Source organism: Cynocephalus volans, chromosome 4, assembly GCF_027409185.1.
Source record: "Cynocephalus volans isolate mCynVol1 chromosome 4, mCynVol1.pri, whole genome shotgun sequence".
Taxonomy (NCBI): domain Eukaryota; kingdom Metazoa; phylum Chordata; class Mammalia; order Dermoptera; family Cynocephalidae; genus Cynocephalus; species Cynocephalus volans.
In genome coordinates this window covers 96,431,580-96,456,614 of record NC_084463.1, presented here as the reverse complement: position 1 = coordinate 96,456,614, position 25,035 = coordinate 96,431,580, and the positions used below count along the sequence as shown (strand labels likewise).

General features: G+C 35.6%; 1 protein-coding gene across 4 annotated transcripts in view; it reads right to left on the bottom strand.

Moving 5' to 3' along the window:
- Window positions 1-25,035, bottom strand: part of NARS2 (asparaginyl-tRNA synthetase 2, mitochondrial) — a 130,981-nt gene that overhangs the window by 20,155 nt on the left and 85,791 nt on the right. For 2 of the 4 annotated variants that reach the window (XM_063093521.1, XM_063093522.1), the window contains 4 exons: window positions 16,862-16,960; window positions 16,712-16,749; window positions 2,707-2,773; window positions 795-932 (listed from right to left, as the gene is read on the bottom strand). In XM_063093521.1, coding sequence (XP_062949591.1) covers window positions 795-932; window positions 2,707-2,773; window positions 16,712-16,749; window positions 16,862-16,960 — 342 coding nt within the window. Of the gene's footprint in view, window positions 1-767; window positions 933-2,706; window positions 2,774-16,711; window positions 16,750-16,861; window positions 16,961-25,035 lie in introns of all 4 variants that reach the window. The other 2 variants (XM_063093523.1, XM_063093524.1) reach the window with 2 other exon arrangements.

The window sequence follows — 25,035 nt, the reverse complement described above, 5'->3', positions numbered from 1 at the left end:
TTAATGATATTAACTACGTAACTATTGAAAAAATATTTAAAAAGTCAACATATATCCTTACTTTATATTATGGCTAATTTTGTAAAGAAGAGAGAAAAAGACAAAATAAGAGAAAAAAGGAAAAAAGTAAGACAGAAGAATAAAAAAGGCAACTACAGTTAAGGGGGAAAAGAAAACAGGATAAGAAAGGATAAAGAGATCAGAGAGACAGACAGAGACAAGACAGGCAGAAAGAGAAGAGACAGACGAGAGCTGTGACAGGGAGAATCTGCCTAAATCTCCTTGATCCCTCCTTAGCCCTCCTCTCCCTATTTCTTTATGATTGCCCAAACCGAAGTCCCCTAAGCCTCCTGCTCTGTCAAGCTAGCTCTTCCTTTGCCTGATCATGCCACCGCTATCATCTCTTGCCCAGCATGTTTTCCCTCCCAGGGGGCTCTTAACCAGTAACTTGACAGTAGACCTCCTATTGCTATTGTTTTAGGCCACTTTCAGTTTTTTTAAAAAATCAAAACAAACAACATCTCCTCTGCCCCCCCCCCACCCCCACACTTGTGTCTGCTAAACTAAGAAGGACACCTTGTGATAGAAATGGGAAAGTATGTGTAATAAAACACTGGGATCTTCTTGGAATGTTTTATAAGTGGTGCTTTTGAAAATCTTTATCATTTTAAGAGCTGAAAAAGAGTACTGAGTATAATTTAAGAAAATATGCCAAAGGCTAAATGAAATTAAACCAAGGGAAAAACCCAGACTCTGAGATTACTAACCCCAATTTATTTAGTATCTCTTCTTACTGTGTGCTGAGGGGCATCTTCATTATCCCTCATGTAGAAAGGCTTGAGTGCTAATGGATAATTAATGACGAAGACTGGTATGTTGCCACAGTGCTTCACAAGGTACTTTTCATGTTCAGTTTGTAGATCAACACCCCACTGTAATGAGAAATAAGAAATGACCAAAGGAGAAGACAGAGCTGAAATATACAATTAAGCACCTAAAAATAACCTGTATCAGTTCTAAGGGCTCCCTTTCCCCTAAAGCTCAATGATGTGTGGAACTGTCTGCTGAGGTTACACAGCTGACTAAACTAGAAAGAGAGATTTGTTAACAAAAACAGCCAAAGGTCTGGAAAGATGAAAGCTGAAACCAGCAGATAAACACTATGCTTTCTGTCCCCCATCTCAGAGAGCAGCATTCAGCAGGAAATTCAATAGTATCTGCAGGAAAACAAAGTACATTTTCCAAGGGGATAAAAACTAACTTTGGAATCACAGTTTTGTAATATTGCCTAGAGCTTCTTCCACAATTACTGTCCTTAAGTCTCAGGAAATTAAATGATGAAAGATAATATTCCTAATAGTAAGCCTATCTTTGGCTAGATGGCTTCTTTTGGTGATTTTTAAAAATAATAGTCAACTCATATATCAGATGCTCTTTGATGAATATTTAATAACACTTCAGTCTATTTATTCAGCATATACTAATGGGCTTATTAAATTTCAGGTACCAGGCTAGTATTAAGAAAAATAGTTATAGCCCCTAACTTCATGAAGCTTCCATGGCAGGAGACAAACATTAAATTAAAAATATGCAAAGAATTACTTGATTATAAATATAACAAGCACAGGTTACTATTATAATAGGATCTGACTTAACTGGGGATGGGGCCGGTGTAAAGAGTAGTTTGAAGACAAAGGTATTATGTTTTTAACATTATCTTATTATTCCTACTCGTCTGGCAGTATCTTAAGTATAAAAAAAAGGACTGGAACAGGAATGAGGAGACTTGCCTCTAACATTATGCGCATGCCCACTGATAAATCACATGGCTTCTCTTGGACCTATATCCTTGTCAAACAATAAAGGAGTTCCTTTATAAAAACAGAGAGTAGAACAGTGGTTGCCAGGGGGTAGAGGAAATGGGGACACGTTGATCAAAGGGTACAAACTTTTAGTTATAAGATGAACAAGTTCTGAGGATCTTATGTACAGCATGGATGGTGACAGATGTATTAATTTGATTGTGGTAAACATTACACAATGTGTACATATGCGATCAAATTATCACATTGTATACCTTGAATATGTGTAACTTTTATTTGTCAATTAAATATTTTAAAATTAAATGTTTCAAATTCCTTGAAAACAAAGTGTTTTCCAGAGTGGCTCACAAATTAAAAAGCTCTATAAAGTTCTACTAAAAAAGAAACCTGTTTAATATGTTTTTTAAATTTATTTCATCACATAACTTCTTTTGTCTGTCACCTTTTAACATCATTGAGAACACACTTTAGGAAACACTGAAGTAGTTAATTTCTATAGTAATATTCTATAATTACCATTCTTTTTTTTAGGATTTTCATCTTCCTAAACTTGGGAAACTCCTTTATAACCCTTTACTCACTGCTATTCCAAATGACTCCATTCTATTTAAAAATTATTTTTCATTCTAAGTATTTCAACAAAGTTGAGCAAACATCAAACAAAGCCTATGTACAGGTGAGCAAAAGTACACTTTGCTAATAAGAGAAATAAGATTATTTTGAATAATTCTTTATGAAGTAAGATACGGATAAGAGGGAAACATTTTCTCACACACACACGGATAAGAGGGAAACATTTTCTCACACACACACACACACACACACACACACACACACACACACACACACACACACACACACACACACACACAAAATATATTACCTCTGGGGTGAAGGTGAAGTTCTGGGATGCTTGCTTTAAGATTTCTACTGCTTCGGTATAAGTAATGCTAGAGGAAAATATGATAAAAGCAGGGAAAGGTCAAAACAACAGGACTGCTACCTAGTCCATCTTAAAACTAGAAGACACCTATTACCATACAATCGTGTGATCAAAAGTGAGTACTGAGTAACCAGGAATTAAGGTTGATCTAATCCTATAAAAGTCTGATCTACATGAAGAAAAGTGGCCATTCAATAACTCCACTCCTGATTTACTCGCAGTGTACAGAGAACAGCAAGTCACTTAAGCAAGCAGAGATTTTCTCTGAATCCATGCTATGCCAATGCCCTAATAAAAGGTATGAAATATTGAGGCTGAAAGAGCTAAAGACTTTCATAAAAGCCATCATTCGTTCATTCATTTATTTAATCCAATCAACATATATTTGGCACCTACTGTAGGGGCTAAGCAATATTCTAGGCACTGGTGATACAGTAAACAAAAATAAAGCCCTGTCTTCATGGAACTAGTGTGTGGGTATGTGTGTGTGTGTGAGAGAGAGAGAGATGGGGGTAGGGAGAGGTGAGACAGATAAACAGGTAGCTATTATTGCTATGAAGAAAAATAAAGAAAGGAGAGCAGACAGAGGGCGTTTAGGGATGACATTTTAGGTAAAATGGTTAAGAGGGGCCTCACTGAGTTGGTGACATTTAAAAAGAAACCTGCATCAAGTAAGGAAATGAATCATATAAATATCTGGGGAGAAGTATTCCGGGCAAAAGGAACAACAAATACAAGCATCTGAAGTGAAGTGAGGAACAGTTTGGCTTGTTCAAGGAACAGAAAGGTCCATGTGACTGAGACATATTGAACAATGGAAAGAAATGCCAGGAAATTAGATAGGAAAGGTAGTTAAATATCAGATAAGATGGATTCTTTCAGGCTTGGTAATGTATTCTAAGCATTGTAAGACTGTTTAGGAAAAATATCATTGGATTTCTCAATAATAAACCCTCCTGCCTAAAGTAAGCCAAGCCAAGGATTTGTTTTAATTTAACTGTGAATAGGTAACATATCTGCATAGTTTAAAAAAAAATCAAGATGTATAAAAGAGTATACATCTCCTTTCTACACCTGTCCGATAGCCAGCCACCCAGTTCCTCTCACACAATCACTCTTGTTGGTTTCTTGTGAGTCCTTCTAGAGGATTACATATAATAATTTAAAATATTAATATACAATCTCCCTTTAAAAAAAAATAGATGACAGCCATAGCACACATATCATACACACTCTTTCACACCTTATTTTACGCAATAGTATGCCTTGCAGATCTATCAGTACAGTCATCCCTTGGTATCTGCAGGGGATTGGTTCCAGGACTCCTTGAGGATACCAAAATCCCCAGATGTTGAAGTCCCTTATATAAAATGGTGTAGTATTTGTATATACCCTATGCACCTCCGCCTATATATTTAAAATATCTCTAGATTTTTTTTTTTTTTCCTTTTTGTGACCAGTAAGGGGAACGCAACCCTGGGCTTGGTGTCGTCCGCACTGCACTCAGCCAGTGAGCGCACCGGCCATCCCTATATAGGATCCGAACCCGTGGTGGGAGAGCCGCTGCGCTCCTGAGTGTGCCACGGGGCCGGCCCTCTAGATTACTTTTAATACCTAATACAATATAAATGTTATGTAAATAGTTGTTGTACTGTATTTTTAAAATTTGTATTTTTTATTACTGTATTTTTTTTTTCCTTTCTATATTTTCAATCCATGGTTGGTTTAATCCCAGGATGCAGAACTGACAGTAGAGAGGGCCAACTATATATGAGGAACTTCTTCATTGTTTGAATTATTACATAATACTCCATTTTGTGAATGTATCATAATTAGTTTAACCAGTGAATTATTGATGGATATTTCAGATGTTTCTGATCTTTTGCTTTTACAAAACATGACTACATACATCTACTTAATGCTATTACAAATAATTCTTATACACTAACTTTACAAATGGAAAAAGTGGAATTGTTGGATCAAAATTTTCAATTTTTATATATTTTTAAAGATTTTGCCAAAGATATTACCTCCTTTTTACAGGCTTATAGCAATTTATGCGTACTAGTAACAAATGAAAATATCAGTTTCTTTGCAAGGAAAAACACTGTAACAGTATTTTGGATGATTAAATAAAAAAATCTATAAACTTTCTGAAGGGGCTTGAGCTCAAAAAATAACTTATCCAGCACAAACTTACTCTCTGAAGCAAAATTGAAGGTCTTATAGTACAAATAAAGCCTCCAAAGCTAGTTTTGAGAGATAGGTTTTTTTCTATGATGAAAATCCTATTCAAATTAAAATCCAGTATTAAATAATAGATCATTTCTAATGTAATAATGGAGGTGGTAATGGTGTTATTGGTAGTAGTAGTAATAATAATTTAAAAATTAACATTTTACAGAAAAGAAACTGAAGCTTTGAGAGGATCAATAATCTGCCAAAGATAACTCATATAGGTAAATAGGAAACCCCGATTTGCTGACTTGAGTCTAAGCTTTTAACTGCTAAGACTGCCTAAAACACTTGCAGTTTCATATGTCCAATCAAAATAAAAGATAATGGGCTCTGAGTTCTTCCTCTGACTCGACCACTCACAAAGCTATATGTCATTTCAATTTAGTGAAAACATGTTATTAATTTTTGTAGTGAGTTACACAAACATTAAAAGATTAAGTATTTGCACTTGTAAAATAAGATTGGACTATCTTGTCTAAAGTTCTTTTCTGCTTAGACATTGTTCTATTTCATCAATCACTTGGTATGATCTACCAGTTACACTGAGAAATAAAAAAGCAGTCAAAATGGGAAGCAGTAGGATTTTTTATTATTAAGAAAAAATGACCCTAAATATCTTGTTTTTTAGTTTTTTTTTTTTAAGATGTCTGGTAAGGGGATCTTAACCCTTGACTTGGTGTTGTCAGCACCACACTCTCCCAAGTGAGCTAACCAGCCATCCCTATATAGGGATCCGAACCCATGGCCTTGGTGCTATCAGCACCACACTCTCCCAAGTGAGCCACAGGCCGGCCCTAAAATATCCCTTGTTATTCTAGATCTTCTGCCCCACTGCCCCCACACCTTAATTTGAGGCAGAGCTTTCAAGTTCAAATTACAGTTCTGACACTGTCTACCCTAAATGGGCTTCATCAACTCCAGATATTTCTCTTGATAGATATAGAGAATAATATTTCTTCTCCTTTCCAGAAACTGTTTCCAAAGTGCTTTGAGGAAAGGAGGAAAAGACATTGTAAACTACCTTCATATTTCAAAATTTTCATTGATGAATGAAGAAATTTCATTATTCTAAAGCTGTTGGAGTAAAACTGCTAAGCTAAAGAGATCATTATTGGCATTCTTTGCTTCAAATTCACACAGACAGATAACGAAGAGCAAATAAAAGAGGTAAGTATTGTATATTTTTCAAATCCTTAATATTATAAAGAAAACGTAAAATAATTGAATTCTATTTCTGCTTGATAAGGCTAAATTCAATTACTACATAAATGCTTTTAATATATTTTCATATAAAATAATCATAACAAGCACTCAAGAATACACTGAAATCTATTTATTCAAAAGAATACAAGTCATGTGGTGTTGCTACATGTATTAAGCAATTAATAGTGGATTTCTACATAAAGAACAACAGTTTCAGCGATGATATAACACCATCCCCCTACTGGCCAGCTGAAGAAAAATTAAGAAAAAATAAAAACATAAAAAGAAAAACAGTTGATTCGTTTTGCTATCTCCCTGTTTTTTCTTTACTTTTTTAAAGGACTAACTCAAAGGTAGATTCAAATACACCTATATTTTCAGGAATTTCAGAATCAACGCCTCAAAAAGCAGCAGAAGGGTGGTGACAAGGTGGAAGAGAGGGCACCATTGCACAGACAATTTCTCAACTTGTTACCTCTGATGATAATAATTTAATAGTCATCACCACAACACCACCATCCCATTATACTTTAGTGGCTACCCTTAACATTTTAACATGCATATCTGACTTAACAAGTCTAAAGTGAACCAGTAATCTCTCCCTTCCTTTCAAAGAACACAAGGACTAACACACTTCAACTGTGAACACATGTCCAGTTTTACATTATTGCTGCCCAGTATTTTATTTCTAAGGGGACATTTACATTCTTTCAACAATGTGAAGATACTACTTTAACATTCTATTGTCACTATTGTTATTTGAACTGTTCATTGCATCAGCTGTTTCTCACTTAGGGTAGGCTCTTTCCCTGTGTGTTTCAGAGTTTGGACTGTGAGATTATCTTCACCAGTTTGTTTTTCAGAATACCATGCCACCTGGATTGAGAGTGTAAACCTCAAGACTGGTTTTGTATTTTCTTCTACAGGTACTCTAGGGTTATCACCAACCCAAGACAATTTTTTACTTTAATGTCTTGGCTTGAGGATTCTTGGACTACACAGGAATAAATTCAAACTCTAGGCTCACTTAAAGGCAGACTGTGGCTGCAAATTCTCAATGGAGACTTTTTTTTTTTTTGCTTCTGCCCTTAAGCCCAGGCTAAAGCAGACATACTTTTTCCTAAACTCCCTATGCTGGCTAGCTGTATTTTCTATTTGTTTGCTTGCTTTCTAGTTGGCCCTTTCATAAGGATGCAGTCCTTTGGACAGTTCTAGCTGTCCGTGTGTGTGCCCGCGTTTCAGGGGCTATCCTGATTCTAATTAATTACGCTTACGTCCACTCTCACGTCCTCTTGTGGCTGTTAAATCTCTGGTTTCAAAGACTGGCAAACTGCCATCCACCTTCCCTGCCTCTACCCTCTGAGTCTTCAGCATCATAACATTTATGCATACCACTCTGATGTTTGGTTCCTTCTTCAATCTAGCATTTGAAACTTCTCTTACTTTCTAGCAAACTCAACAATGCATCATTTACAAGACTTTTATAATATTTTAACTATCATTTTTAGATGTTTTGTAGCAGGAGTGTTTTTAAGTTATTTAGTCATATATAAATTTATTTAAATTTTTGTAATTGACAAATACTAATAGTATATATTTATGGAGTACAATGTAACATTTTGACACATATATATACATTGTGGAAATTTAAATCAAGCTATTTAACATATTCATCACCTCACATACTTATTTTTTGGTAGTAAGAACATTTAAAATCTATTCTTTAAACAATTTTGAAATGTACATTATTATTAACTATGGTCACCATGTTATGCAGTAAGTCTTGAAATTTTACTCTCTGCTTCTCCAAATTTGACTTTTATAGATTCCACATGTAAGTGACATCATGTGGTACTTGTCTTTCTGTGCCTGGCTTACTTCACTCACCATAATATCCTCCAGGTTGAGTCAAGCTGTCACAAATGACAGGATTTCCTTCTTTTTTTTTGTCGTTTTTTCGTGACCGGCACTCAGCCAGTGAGTGCACCGGTCAGTCCTATATAGGATCCGAACCCGCGGCGGGAGCGTCGCCGCGCTCCCAGCGCAGCACTCTACCAAGTGCGCCACGGGCTCGGCCCAGGATTTCCTTCTTTTTAAGGCTGAATAGTATTCCATTGTGTATATATACCACATTTTCTTTATTAATTCATCTGTTGATGGACACTTGGTTTGATTCCATATCTTGGCTATTGTGAATAATGTTGCAGTGAGCATGGAAGTGGAGATATCTCTCTGACGTACTGATTTCAATCTCTTTGGATATATAGCCAAGGTGGGATTGCTGGATCACATAGTAATTCTATTTATAGTCTCTTAAGGAACCTCCATACTGTTCTCCATAATGGCTGTACTAATTTACATTGCTACTAACAATGTACCAGGGTTCCCACACTTCACATCCTTGCCAAAACTTACCTTTTATCTTTTTGATAATAGCTGTTCTAACAGGTGTGAGGTGATATCTCATTGATTTTAATTTGCATTTCCCTGATGATTAGTGATGAACATTTTTCATATTCCTGTTGCCATTTTGTATGTCTTCTTTTGAGAAATGTCTTTTCAAGTCCTTTGCCCATTTTTTAATCAAGTTATTTGTTTTTTGATAGAGCTATTTGAATTCCTTACTTTGGATATTAACCCCTTATCAGATGTATAGTTTGCAAGTATTTTCTCCCACTCTGTGGGCTGTCTCTTCACTGTGTTACTTGTTTCTTTTTCTGTGCAGAAGCTTTTTTGGTTTGATATGATCCCATTTGTCTATTTTTTGCTTTTGTTGCTTGTGATTTTGAGGTCATACCTAAAAAATCACTGAGCAGTGTCATAAAGTATTCCTCCATGTTTTCTTCTAGCAGTGTTACAATTTCAGGCCTTATGTTTAAGTCTTAACCATTTGGAGATTATTTCTGTATACAGGGTGAGATTAGGGTCCAATTTGATTCTTCTGCGCATGGATATCAGTTTTCCCAACACTATTTATTGAAGAGAATGTCCTTTTCCATTGTCTGCTGTTGGCACATTATCAAAAAGCAATTGTCCATAAACATGTTGGTTTATTTCTAGGCTTTCTGTCCTGTTCCATTGGTTGATGTGTTTTTTTGCCAATAAAATGTTATTTTGATTACTATGGCTTTGTAGTAGATTTTGAACTCATATATTGTGATGTCTCCAGCTTTGTTGTTTTTGCTAAAGATTGCTCTGGCTATTCAGGGTCTTTTGTAGTTCCACGTGCGTTTTAGGATTGTTTTCCTGTTTTTGTGAAAAATCACATAGAAATTTTGGTAGGTATTGCATTAAATCTGTAGATTGCTTTAGACAGTATAGATATTTTTATAATATTAATTCTTCCAATCCATGTACACTTTCCATTTATTTGTGTTTTCTTAAATTTCTTTCACCAATGTTTTATAGATTTCAGTATAGAGATCTTTGCCTCCTTGGTTGAATTTACTCATAAGCATTTTTGGTTGTTGCTATTGTAAAGGAGATTGTTTTCTTAACTTCTTTTTTGGATAGTTCATTGTTAGTATATAGAAATGCTACTGACTTTTGTATATTGATTTTGTATCCTGCAACTTTACTGAATTTACTTATCAGTTCTAACAGTTTTTTGGTAGAGTCTTTAGGGTATTCTATACACAAAGTCACGTCAATAGCAATTGCCCTTTCCTGGTAGAATGCCTGTTATTCATTTTTCTTGCCTAATTGCTCTGGCTAGGACTTCCATTACTATGTTGAAAAGTGGTGAGGGTGAGAGTGGGCATCCTTGTCTTGTTCCTGATCTAAGAGGAAAAGCTTTCAACTTTTTATCATTTAATGTATTAGCCATGGGCATGTTATAAATGGCCTTTATTGTGTTGAGGTACATTTCTTCTATACCTAAATTATTGAGGGTTTTTTTTATCATGAAAGGATATTGAAGCATTTTATTGAACTGCTTTTTCTGTATCAATAGTTTTTGTTCTTCATTTTGCTAATGTAGTATATTACACTTATTAATTTGCATCCCAAGGATAAATCCTACTTGATCATGGTGAATGAATCTTTTAATGTGCTATTTTTTTTTGTATTTTGTTTGCTTGTATTTTGTAGAGGATTTCTACATCTATGTTCATCACGGATATTGGCCTGTAATTTTTTTTTATAGTGTCCTTGTCTGGCTTTGGTATTAGGGTAATGCTGGCCTTGTAAAATGAGTTTGGAAGTATTCCCCACACTTCAATCTTTTTGAAGAACTTGAGAAGAACAGGTATCAGTTCTTTTTAAAATGTTTGGAAGAATTCAGTTGTGAAGCCATCTGGTCCTAGGTTTTTGACAGGAGACTTTAGTCTATTCAAATTTTCTATTTCTTCATACTTCAGTCTTGGTATGTAAAATATTTCTAGAAATTTAACCATTTCTTCCAAGTTACCCAATTTGTTGGTGTATAATTGTATGCCAACATTCTAGTTTATTGTGATCTTTGTATTTCTGTCATATCAGATGTATCATATCATATCCTCTTTTATTTGTGATTTTATTTATGAGTCTACTCTCTTTTCTTTTCAGTATAGCTAAGGGTTTGTCGATTTTGTTTATCTTTTCAAAAAACCAATTCAATTTCATTATTTTTTTTCTATTTTTCTAATCTCTGTTTCACTTATCTCTGCTCTGAGTTCCTTGAAGTGTAATGTTAGATTGTTCGTTTGAGATATTTCTTCTTTATTTGATGTAGGTGTTTATTTTTATAAATTTCCTTCTTAGAACTGCTTTTGCTGCATCTCATAAGTTTTGGTTTGTGTTTCTATTTTTGTTTGTCTCAAGGGATCGCTTGATTTCCCTCTTGATTTCTTCTTTGACTCACTGGTTGTTCAGGAACATGTTGTTTAATTTCCACATATTAGTGAATTTTCCAAGATTTCTAGTTTCATACCATTGTGATTGGAAAAGATATTTTATATGATTTCAATCCTGTTAAATTTGTTCACCTTGTATTGTGGGCTAACATATGATCTATTATGGAGAAAGTTCTGCATGTGCTTGAGCAAAATGTATGTTCTGTTGCTATTGGATGGAATGTTCTGTAAATATTTGTTAGGTTCACTTGGTCTAAAGTGCAGATCAAGTCCAATGTTGAAAGTAGGGTACTGAAGTCCCCACCTATTACTGTATTGCAGTCTCTCTCTCCCTTCAGATCATTTAATATTTGTTTTACATATTTATGTGCTCTTATGTTAGGTGCATATATATTTAAAATTGGGGTTTGGGCCATAATCCTCAAAGCCATAACCCCAAATGTCATAACTCCAAATGTTAAAATCCCCAAAGACCAAAATCCCTGAAGTCTAAAATCCTGAAAATCACAATCCCAAAAGATCAAAATCTTGAAAATATCATTCTGGAAAAAATTTTAAAAATTCTTTAAAATATATTTACACTTATAAGTAGAATTTTTTTTTAGAAATATATAAAAACTTGATAGAACATTTCATAGGCCACTTTATACAATAAAATAGGCACACATGACATACATGTTTTTGCAAGCATGAACACTCAGGTATACTATGGACAGTCACATATGTTTAAAAGGTATAAGCTGATGAACGATATTCATATAGAAATAGGTCAAAAAGCAAAATGTATAAATGTATATCACTATGGTTGGTAATAGTGTGCACCCAGCTTTACAACTGTGCTCAAATACCATAACAGACAACCTAAGTCTTTTGATGAGATCAATCAAGAAACAATGATAGTCACTACTACATATGCAATTGCCTAAAGAGGTGAAATCTTGAGAAACTTTATCTTTTAAAAATGTAAATGTACAAAAAGGACATTTCTTCACTTATTGAGGAAATTTCAATATTTTTACATACATGCATGATGCTTACAAACTTTGTGATAGCACACTTTCATGGAGTCAAATTTGCACAAAAAGCATAAAACAAATTAGAACTCTATAAAAATCTTTAAACAATTTATAACTCCAGTATTGGAAATGATGCAAAGATAAAATATACAGCATAGTGATTTGTAAAAAATAATGCTGACAATTTAAAATAGTGGGGACAATAAAACAAAACAAAAACAAAAACTAAAAATAAAATTTGACATATAAAAATGTGTCTTACAGGGATAGATTATGCGCAACTGAATGGAGGTAGACTGTAAGGGCTGGCTGGCTTTCACAATCATTAACTATATTTTGAAGTCTGGGATTGCAATGAATAGCTGCTTTTTCTGTTTTTTTTTTCTTTTTAAAGGGCATGGCTCTCTTTAGATAACATGTTCACATTCATTTTCTATGTGGCACTGTTCTTTTTGAAATTGTTCTATGATTCAACATACACTGACACGAACATCTACTTTCAGAATTTCAACATTTGGGATTGTGATTTTTGGGATATAAAACTTTAGGGATTTTTATCTTTTGGGGTTTCAACATTCAGGATTACGGCATTTGGGACTGTGTTCTTTGGGACTGCCTTCTTTGGGATTATGATCAACACTGGTGTTTTTTAATAGTTTTGTCTTTTAATTCTCAGACTACAGATAAAATTGTTTTACATACCACCATTACATAGCAGACTATTGTGAAAGTGACTTTATATTACTTATACTATAGGGTTTTGTACTTTCACATATTTTATGTAATTAATTGGCAGCTTTTCATTTCAGCTTAAAGTACTCCCTTTAACAATTTCTAGTGGTGGTGGGGATTCAAACCTTTGACCTTGGTGTTACAACACTACACTCTAGCCAGCTCTCCCTTAGGTTTTGTCTGGGAAAGTTTTTATTTCTCCCTCATTTCTGAAGGATAGCTTTGTCAGGTAGAGTATTCTTGGCTGGCAGTTTCTTTCCCTCAGTATTCTGGATATATCACCTTACTCTCTCCTGGCCAGCAGGCTTCTGCTGAGAAATTTTATCTTTAGAAATGTACATGTGTATTTGGGACTCCCTTCCTTGTGATGTTTCTTTTTTCTTGTTGCTTTCAGAATTTTTTTTTTTGTCTTTGATTTTTGATAGTTTGATTATGATGTGTCTTTGGGAACTCTGGGTTGAATTTGGTGATTTCTGAACTTTCTTTACCTTAATGCTGGTTGGCATATTTCCCCAGATTTGGTAAGTTTTCGGCCATTATTTCTTTAAACATGCTTCTTGGACCTTTTATTTTCTCTTCTCCTTCAACTTCTACTATGCATATGTTTGTTCTTTTGATGGCGTCTCATGATTCCTGTATACTTTCTCCATTCTTTTTCTTCTATTGCTTCTCTAACTGGATAATTTCAAATGCCATCTTTGAGCTCACTAATTTTTCTACTTGATTGAGTCTGCTGCTGAAGCTTTCTATTGCATTTTTCAGTTCAGTTATTGTATTATGATTTCTTTTTAGTTTTTTTTTGTATCTATTTCTTTGAAAAACGTTTATGTGTATTGTTTTCTAGATTTCATTTAATTTTCTATCTGTTTTCCTGTAGTTCTCTTGGACTTCTTTAATAGGATTATTATGAATTCTTTGTCAATCACTTCATTGATCTCCCTATATTTAGGATCCACTATTGGAGCTTTATTCACTTCTTTTGGTCACATCTGAATTCCTTGTTTCTTTATAATCCTATTTCTTTATAAACCTTGCATTGGTATCTATGCATTTGAGGGAGTGGCCACCTCTTCCAACCACAGGTGTTCTATGGCAGGTATAGTACTTCACTATTTTGTCTACCCTGGGATACTAGATGGACCAGCTGGTAATGACCATAGACAGGCAGAGCTTGTTGTTAGGTTTTCTAGTTGGGCTGCGTTGCTGCCTTTGCTCTGAGGTTGGGTGGGGATGTTAGCTGGGCTCTGCTGTTTGGTGAGGATGACTTGCCCTATGGTCAGGTGGAGCTGCTGGCCTCTAATTGGGCAGGTTGCAGGCTGTATTCATGGACCGGTCAGTACTGCTATCTGAGTTCTGCTGTTGCATAGGGCTGAAGACTTGGCTCCAAGTTTAGGTGGGATCACTGCTCACAATGGGTGTGACCAGAGGCTGTGTCCTGTAGAAATGGACGGTTGAGGCCTGTCTCCCTTCTGGAGTGGAGCCTTGGAGTGGACTCTGAGGCTGGGTCAAGTTGATGTTTAGACTCCCAGGTTAGGCAGGGCCAGTTCCTATGCTTTGCAGAAATGTATGGTTGTCTACCTGCCTCAGTGGAGCCTTGAGGTAGGCTGAGGCTGAGCAGGGTGGCTGGCCAGTAGGAACTCAAGCCAGGTAAAACTTCCCACTGAGCTTCAGGGAGGGACCAGCTTGGCTTTGTCAGTGGGCTGTGGCTAGTATCTCTGATCTGGTGCCACTGCTGGCAAGAATACTGAGCTACCACCAAAATTTCTGTGCTGGTTGCTGTGAGACCTGCTCCCTTTCTTTATTCCTTCCTGACGGCAGGTGGTCTGGCCTTGATCTTATCCCCAGAGCTCTTCATGAGCAAGACAGGAATGGGCCTTCTGGGAAGCATCCGAGAATGCTGGGAAGCTAGATGATGTCTGCCTCCAGATTTCTTTTCCCACTGCAGACACCGTAGGCCCAGGGAAATCTTCCCTGTGTGGCAAAATGTCAACTTAGCAGATGGGTGATGCAGTCAAAGTGAGACCATTCCTTTTACCCCTCTAACGCAGTTTTTTTGGTTCTGTGGTCCACGTGCATGTCTCAGTCTCATTCCCAAGTTTTGGGATTTTCTGAGAGGTATTCTTGTCTGGGGATAGTTGCTAGTTGGACTTTCTGCCGGGGTGGGGAGAGTGAAACCTGGGACCTCCTATTCACCAACTTACTGATGTGACTTTCCCCATTGTGTTATGCAGAATGGATGATGATGATGATGGCAATATCTGAAATGGCACAGCTCATGAGATCATTTCCCAACCTTAATATTTTATAGACAGGAACTCCAAAGCATAAGAATTAAGTGATACGTAAGGGTCATAAAGATAGTGAAGGAACTACAACCAACTTTACCATGAATTCCAGTGCCCTTTCAAATATATATAGTGGTTAAAAGCATAAACTCTGAAATCAAACAAATATGAGTTTCAATCCCCATTTCATCTTTTATTTGCTTAATCTCTTTGCACTCATTCTTCATCTATAAAATGGGAATAACTACTCAGAGTTGTTGTAAAGATAAAATGTACTATTAATGTATGTAAAGTTTATCACTGTCTAGCTTATACTGAATTTTCGATACATGGTGAATATTATTTTTCCCATGTTGGATCTTATTAATTAGATAGGAGTTGGACAACTAAGATCTTCTCCCTGTTTTTTTGACACCAGTACCGATTCCTTGAACGGCCCAAATTACTTCTTTCCTTATCTATTTAATAATTACTTTTACCAGAATTCTCTTATTAACTCCAAAACATACTTTTTCAACGGCCTACCCAACATCTATAACTGGATGTCTGAAAAACACCTCAATCTTAACATGTCTGAGTTCCTGATACCACCCCCTTTTCTCCAACTCCACCTGACCCCCATGACATTTATAGCTTTCCCAATATCTATCAGTGGCTCCATTTTTGTAGCTGTATAAGACAAAAGGCTTGACATCACCCTAGACTCCTTTCTCTCTCTCTCTCTCTCATCCTCAGCAAATTTTGATTGCTCAATCCCTAAAACATATCCAGAACAGAACAACTTCTCTTACCACCATGCTGATCTATAATGGTTAATTTTATATGTCAACTAGGCTGATCCACAGTATGGAGATATTTAGTCAAATATTATTCCGAATGTTTCTGTGAAGGTGTTTTTTGGATGATATTAACATTTAAATCAATGGACTTTGAATAAAGCAGATTACCGTCCACAATGTGGGTGGACTGCATCCAATCAGTTGGAGGCCTTACAAGGACAAAGACTGACCTCTTCCTATGAAAGAAGTAATTCTGCCAGCAGACTGCTTTTGGACTTGAACTGCAAATCTTTCCTGAGTCTCCAGCATGTTGGCCTACCCCACAAGATTTTGAACTCACTAAGCCTCCACAATCACTTGAGCCAATTCCTTAAAATAAATCTCTCTCTTGCTCTACACACACACAGATACACACACACACACCCTGCAGTTCTGCTTCTCTGGAGAACCCTAATACGTGATCCAAATCATCATTAACTCTCCCTTAGATGACTAAGAGTCTCCTAATTGGTTTTCTGCTCTCACTTTTGTCTTGATAAAACCTACACTTTGTGTATTTTTTAAAATTTGTTTTCTAATCAAGCCAAAGTTTGATTACTAAAATTAGTATAAATTTGAATTGTAGTAATAGTTAATAATTAGTATGTTCATTTATCTTGCTATGGCTTATTAATTTATTGATGAAGCAATGATTAATGACTATGAACAAGACACAAGAGCTATAATAATTAGAACACAGGTCTTGCCTCAAGTCTGGGGAGTGTGGTGAACAGACATATAAACTAAAAATTATAATACAATGTGATAAATACAATGACAAAGTATGAATAAAGTTCAGAGAAAGTATAATATCTACTTACATTAAAAAGTTGTTTTTTAGCATATGTTCTAATCTGTCCTTGGTAAGAAAAGACAAAAAAGAAGATTTAAAAAATGTAATTATATTCATTATGTGTAAGTAACATATTTAAACAGTAGATATTTTGGGTTTCCTCCACAACATTAATTACCTTTTGGCCAGGAGCTATGAATTTGTGACAGAGTTCAACATCTTCAGGACAATTTGAGAGAACCATTATTGTTGTAGCCTTGAAGAGTTCCTCCATAACCTAAAGGAAATAACACAGAATCACCTGACAAGTAAGCAACTTTATATAAAAAACCTCTTCAGGGCTCTGTAAGGACTGTTTTCTAGGTTTTAACAATGATAAATCCATTAGGCCTCTTAGCCCCTGAATATACTATAGCAAATTAGTCCAGTTTTCCAGGAGAGGTCGAATGAATAGCTGTAACTGATTGATGTCTCCCTAAACTTCAATAAACCCACTTATAGAATCAGGACCACAGTAGTACCTAGCTTACAGGATTGTTGTGAGAACTAAATGAGATAATCCACGTATCAGACTTTGCATGGTATCTGGCTCAGAGAAGCACACAACAAACAGCTGTGAAGAGGAAGTACATTTTGAAAAGTGGTTCACTCAGTCATTGGTAAATGAAAGAAACTTTAAAATTAGAGAAGCAATGAGATATAGCTAAATATAAATTGTACATTTTGCTTTGCTAAAGCATAAAGTAAAAATAACAGGAATCAGCATACAACACAAATCAATACATAAGAATTCATTCTACCATGGGTGTCCTTAGAAGACTCATGGAAGAAACTTGTTCTTAAAAGAAAAAAGTGACTGGAACGGAAAATATTTATGAAATCTCTTAAATGAAAACTACTATTTTTGGTTTGAAATCTGTGAGACCATATTAGACCCTCCAAATGTTGTGCTCATAAAAATACACACATTTATAAACTACAGGTTACCTCAAAGGCAGGGATTTTCTTTTCCTCTGTTGCATCATCAATACACCCTATCCAGGCTGGAAACACAGTGGGTGAATAACTGTCTACTGAAGTAATTTAATACAATCAAATATGATCAGATATAAAACAGCACTTAAATATCAAGAGACAACCAGATCTACTTCATGATGCTTCAGTCTTCATTAGTCGCATTTAGTATAGATGTCTTGCTAAGCTACACTGCATTCCTTGTTTATTCTTTTACCTTCTATTACTATGGTTATTTATCTTTCTAACCAACATGCATATCTAATATAGCAGAAGAAATTCGTGAGGACGTTGGTATCTGAGGCACTGACAGTGTAAAATAGTAATGACATAAAATTTGGGGAAGGTGGAAAACGACTTAGAATCAAAAGACTAGACAGCAGTAAAGAAAACTGAAGGAAATAAGCAGAATTAAAGCAGAACTTTCTACAGACCTTGTATTCTAAGAAGGGGAGATATGTTTAACTTTAGGCTTCATGTAAAAAATGTAAGGTAAACCATTAAATAATATAAAAAGAATGTATAAATTCTAAACAAGTGGGGAAAAAGAAAGAAAAATAAAACCAGATGGATCCAATGGACAGGGATACAGGAGTAAGGAATAACTTGATGAAAGGGAAAGAACAGGAGGCTAAAAATCTTTTACCTTGAACCTATATCACTTGTAGTCCAGTCCAGCAGTGAGATAAGGAAATTACTGAGTTACTGAATAGTGTACGAAGGGTCATAACCCTCAATCACTAAACAAAGCCACAGACTGGATGGTATGCCTACATTTTTGAGGGACACATACACCTATCTATAAGGTGAAGATTTTGATCACTGGGGTTGTTAAATTGGGGTCTTTCATGAGCAGTAAATTTCCATTTGAAGAAAATCACTGGATTCTCTCACCTTGACTTTCAGGCTGTGCCCTATAAATATATTTGAAAAAAACAGAAACTTAACTGGTCCATCTGCTAAAAACCAAAGATAAAGAAAGAAGTCAGAGAAAAATAACCTGTTACATATAATGGAACAACAATTCAAGAAACAGGTTTATCCTCAAAAACTATGGAGGTCAAAAGACAACAGAACATTTTTAAAGTGCTAAAAGAAAAGAACCGTTGAGCCAAAATTCTATATCCTGTGAAAATATCCTTCAGGAATGACAACAAAATTTTTAAAATTCTCAGATGAAGGAAAACAAAGAGAACTGGTTGCCAGCAGAACCGCTCTTAAAACAAACATTGCTACAAAGGAAGAGAGGAGGGGAGGAAGTGGGGAGGGGGAGAATGGGGAAGGGAGGAAGGGAGGAAAGGAACGAAGGAAGGAAAGAAAGAAGAAAGAACCACGACAATATGTTGAGCTTTCAGAAAGAGAAAACAAATCTGTGGTTAAAAGGGTTGGGGGTGGGAGGAGAAAGGGGGTTGGGGAGAGAGTGGGTAAGAGGCACTAATAGTAATTATGATGTTAATAATGAATATGCTAATAATATCGATTTGATCATAAAATAAAAAAGGTGACAAAAAAATAAAATATACCTACCTTAAACCTAAAAAAAATATTTTTTTTTTAATAAAAAAATAAAACAAATGTTAAAGGAAATTCTTTAGGTAGAAGAAAAATGACACCAGGGAAAACATGGAACTTGAGTAATAAAGGAGGAACAACAGAAATAGTAATCTCCTATTACTATTATATGTAGATAAATATAATAGGTAATTTTTCTCCTCTCAAAATCTCATGTATGAGTGAGAGCAAAAATTAGATCATCATCAGAGGTTTTCAATGTTATACAGGTTACAGTGGAAAGAACAATGTTATTTACCCCTCCATCAAAGCTGTTTATGTTCTAATCCCCACAACCTGAGAAGATGCTACCTTACATTGCAAAAGAAACTGTATAGGTGTGATTAAGTTAAGATTTTGAAATGGGAAGATTATTTTAGATCTAGGTGGGACTAATGTAACCATAAGGATCCTTATAAATGAAAAAGAGAGGCATGAGGGTGAAAGAGAGATTTGAAGATGACTCACTGATGACTTTAAGGGTCCATAAACTGAGGGATGCAGGTGGCCTCTAGAAAATGGAAAAGGCAAGGGAACTATTTCTTCCCTAGAATCTACTAATGATACCTTGACTTTTAGTCCAGTAAAATCCGCTTTGGACCTCTGACCTCCAGAATTATACAAAAATAAATCTGAGTTGTTTTAAGCCACTAAGTTTCAGGTAATTTGTTACTGCTGCCAACAGGGAACTAATACATGGATGTAATACATATGGTAACTATGAGATAAAGGGGTGAGAGTAAAGGAAAATATACAGTGGTAAGGCTTTTGTCTTACTTGAAGAGCTAAAATACTAAATAGAATGTAAAAGGTTACATATGTATATTATAATTCCTAAAGCAATCATTAAAAAAATAAATAAAATACAAAGAAATATAGTTGAAAGGCTATATAAATAATATCAAACCCAACCATATCAATAATAAAATTAGTAAACTAAATAGAAATGAAAGTTATACTAATTAAAACACTATGGTACCAGAATAAGTACACGTATGCTAAAAAATATAAGGCACTAACAACAAAAAAAAAAAATCGAGAAAGACCTAAATAAAAAGATATATATATATATCATGTTAATGAACTGGAATACTCAATGTTGTTAAGATGTCAATTCTTAAACTGATCTATAGATTCACTACTATCACAATCAAAATCCCAGCAAGAAAGCGAAAAGCTTATTCTAAAATTTATATGGAAAGATACAGGCCCTATAAAAGCTACAGCTATCTCAAAAAAGAATAAAGTGAGATAAATCTCTGCCTAATATTAAGGTCTAGTATACAGCTAGAGTAATCAAGAACGTGTTGCACTGGCAGAAGGATAGATATATAGTACAATGGAAAACAACAGAGAACCGAGAAATAGATCTGTACATAAACGACCAACTGATTTTTGAACAACGTGCAAAAGCAATTCAATGAATGAAGGTTTTCAACCAGTGGTGTTGGAGCAAGAGAATATCCACAGGCAAAGAAAGAAAAAGAAAAAGGAAAAGAAAAAAGAAATAAAAAGAACCTCTAAGTCTCACACTTTATACAAAAATTAACTCAATATGAATCATGGACTTAAATGAAAAAACTATAAAACATTCAGAAAATCTTCAGGACCTAGGGCTAGACAAAGAGTTCTTAGACTTGGCACCAAACACATGACCCATAAAAGAAAAAATTATAAACTGGACTTCATCAAAATTAAGAGGATTAAAAGACAAGCTACTTACTGGGAGAATAGGTTTGGAAACCACACATCTGACAAAGAACTAGTAACCTAGAATATATAAAGAACTCTCAAAACTCAACAGTAAAAAACCAAACAGTCCATATAGAAAATGAGCAAAAGGTATGAAAAGACATTTCTCTAAAGAGGGTATATAGATGGCAAATAAGTACATGAAAAGATGTTCAACATCACTAGCCAGTTAGAGAAATGCAAATTAAAACCACAATGAGGCACTGCAAGACACCTACCAGAATGACTAAAACACTGAATGCTGGTGAGGATTGGAGAAAATGGATCACTCATCCATTGCTGATAGGACAGTTTGGTGAAAACAGTTTGATGGTTTCTTATAAAAAGAAACATACTACCATCATGTGACCTAGAAAGTGAACTCTTGGGCATTTATTCCAATTTATGCAAATACTGACCATTGTGTTACTATTTCCTTAAACTATTTAGCACAGTAACATGCTGTACAGGTTTGTAGCCTATACCATACGGCCTAAGCCTACACTCTGTGATATTTGCACAACAACGAAGCTGCCGGATGATGCATTTCTCAGAATGTATCCCCATTGTTAAGCAACACATGACTGTCCTAAGTACTGGTGAGGAAGTAGGAAAAGTGAAACTTTCTTACACTGCTGTTGGAAATGCAAAATGATAAAGTCACTGGAAAATAGATTGGTTTCCTATAAAATTAAACAATAAACACTGATCTAACAATCTCACTACTAGGAATTTACCTAAGAGAAGTGAAAATGTTATGTTCACATGAAACGCACATGTTTATAGCAACTTTGTTATTTTCAAAAACTGGAAATAAACTAAGTGTTCTTCAACTGGTGAATCATTAAATCAACTGTGGTGCATTATTTCATGGAATACTACCCATCAGTAAAAGGGAACAAACAATTGATACACAGAACAAAGATGAATCTCTAATACATTATGCTAAGTGACAGAAGCCAAACCAAAAAATCTACATATGATGTTATTCCATTTATTTATTCCATTTATATGACTTTCTGGAAAGGGCAAGATTGCCTTTAGAGACAGCAGATCAGTGGTTGCCAGTGGGAGGAGGTTAGAATACACAGTGGCAGCAAGAGGGAGTTGTTCTCCAGTGATCAAATTGTTCAGTATCTTGACTGTAGTCATGGTTACAGAGGTCTATACATTGCTCAAAACTTAGATTTTTCTGTATTTAAATTTAAAAGAATATTAAGCCAAGACAACAGGTATAAATCAGAACTGTTCCAGAGAGCTATTATGCAACTCTCAGGAAGTAACATCATTGAAGCTACCTCCTTCCCCATGCCCACCACATCTAAAGCCACTGGAAGAATAATTGTTGGTCCCTCTGGGGTAGTCCAATCCTTTTTATTAGTCCCAGACTTATTATAAAATATATTTGAAATAATACCAGCAAAAGAAGTGGAGAGTAATGCTCTGAATAAAATTACTCTGTGTGCTCTTCTTATTCACATTATTCCTGAACATTAATCACCAATGCTTAAGAAACTAGCCTAAAAATCCATCAGTTAGGGTATCTAGAAATATCAATGAAGACAGAGAATGAATGGAAGAAAAAGAGAGATGGAATAAACAAATGACTCATTTCAAACATTAAGATTAGATTTGATGCTCCTCTTATAATATTTACAATAGAATAAAAGAATTTCATGGACTTGTTGACCAAGTGCAAAGCTGAAAATCTGGAACTGAATTCTGCTCACAATTCTAAAAAGGTATGCTGCTTAACCTGTCTATTTCTAATGTTCTCACTGATATAACTGAGGAAATAAAAGTTATTTTGCAACTCTGTCATATGGTTAAAAATAACTACAGAGCAAAGATTTTAAATGTTTAATAAATTCTAAAGTACTGTACGCACGTCTTTGAACCCTTCCCTTTGTTATCTATGTTTGGGTAGTGGCAGTGGGGTCAAGGCAGAAATAGGGAGGTAAAAAGTATGGTTCCATTCCTTACAATATTCTCACAGCCTGAGAGAAAGAATAAAACATAATTGGGTGGTGGGTTCATCTGAAAGCTGCTTAAGGAATGCACACTGATCCCTTGTGAGGCTCAGATCCTGAATCCCTATAATCCGGAAAAAGGTTATTTAACAGTACCACTATTGACATTTTGGGCCAAATAATTCTTGGCTGTGCATAGTAGGATGCTGAACAACATCCCTGCCCTTACCCACTAAATGCCAATAGTGAGAGCTCTCTCCCACCAGCTGCCCACTCACTCATAGGGAAAACAAAAAATGTCCTGTGGGGATCACTAATCTACAACAATTAGTGGGAGGTGTTAAGGATGTATGTAAGTGGAGACCAAAATGCCCCCTTCAGGGCCAATTGCCCTATCCGAGAATCTGAGAATGTTAATTGCTGATGGTTTATGGTTGAGTCCCTCTTTAGGAACCGATGGTTTATGGTTGAGTCCCTCTTCAGGAACCGTCCAGGCTCAAGGGCCCTACCTTACTCAAGGTTATGCTCTTTCCAGAGACTAGCCATGTCCAATGACTGACTGATGGGGGTAGGAACAAAGGCCAATCCCCTGCCTTCATATGGGACAACTATGAAGAACCATTCCAGTTCCAAAGTTCCTCACAGAATAGGTTAAGGCCTCTGTAATGGCATCACATTTCAACTTTTTGCTGTGCCCAGTGCTACTTTGTTCCCTTCCTTATAGAGCATTCCCCAATGACCCCCACTACCCACAAATCTCTGCCTTAGACTTTGTTTACTAGGAAATCCAACCTAACACAGTGTAATAAAATAATGAGTCTATTCTGTGTTATATACAGTATTTACTTTTTTTTTTTTTCTGACTGGTAAGGGGATCGCAACTCTCGGCACGGTGTCGTCCGCACCACGCTCAGCCAGTGAGCGCACTGGCCATCCCTATATAGGATCCGAACCCGCGGCCTCGGCACTCCCAGAGCTGCACTCTCCTAAGTGAGCCATGGGGCTGGCCCGGTAATTTACATTTTAAGTGAAACTGGGTCATTTGCTGTGAATGAGTAGAAAGATATATAAACAAATACAAGGGAGAGACACTTGATGAAAATTACTAAAATAAACATCCCATAATTACAAATCCAAACTAAGATAGTAACCAAAGATGCTATTGGATAGAGAATTCATAATAATAACAGTTAACAATATCTGGGAATTTACTAAGTGTCGTGAACTACACTAAGTACTTTATGTATATTATCTCCCTAATCCTTTCAACCATCCTATGAAGTAGGAATTATTATTCCCATTTTGTGGATGAGGAAATTGAGGCCCAGAGAAATTAAGTCCTTTGTCTAAGGCCACAAAGCAAGTAAGTGGTAGAGCTAAGAATCAAATCCCAGTCAATCCAACTCCAGAGCTTGTGTGCTCTATCTGGATTGTGTCCACAGCCTCCTAACAAGGCCTCATGTTCCTATTTTTATCTCCCTCTAAAATCATTCTTTATACACTAGAAAGATGTTTCTAAAATATAACTCTGACCATACCTTTTCCAACTCAGATCATCTTCCCCCCATTTTCTTTTAATTGTAGTAAAACATATCCAACACAAGGATGCCCATTTTAAGAGTTTCTAAACATACAACTGCGTGGAACTAATTATTTCCAAATACTATGTAACACTACCTCCATCTATTTCCAGAACTTCTTCATCATCCTAAAAATAGACTCTGTACCCATTAAGCAATAACTTCTCATTATTTATTTCTGGTAACCTCTAATCTATTTCTCTCTCATAATTTTTTTTTTCTTTTTAATTTATTTTTTCTTAATTGAGCCATGATGATTGTATATATTTATGGAGTACAACATCATATTTGGGGACATTTATACAGTGTGCAATAATCAGAGTATTTAGCACATCTACCACCTCAAACATCTGTCACCCTCTTTGTGTTTCCAACTTAGATCTTTTTCTCCATTACCTTCTGGATAAAGTTCCAACTCCTTAGCATTGTGTTTAAATACAAGGTCTTTCATGATCTGACTCCTGACTCTCTCTCCAGTCTTATCCCCTGTCCCTCCAACTGACCTC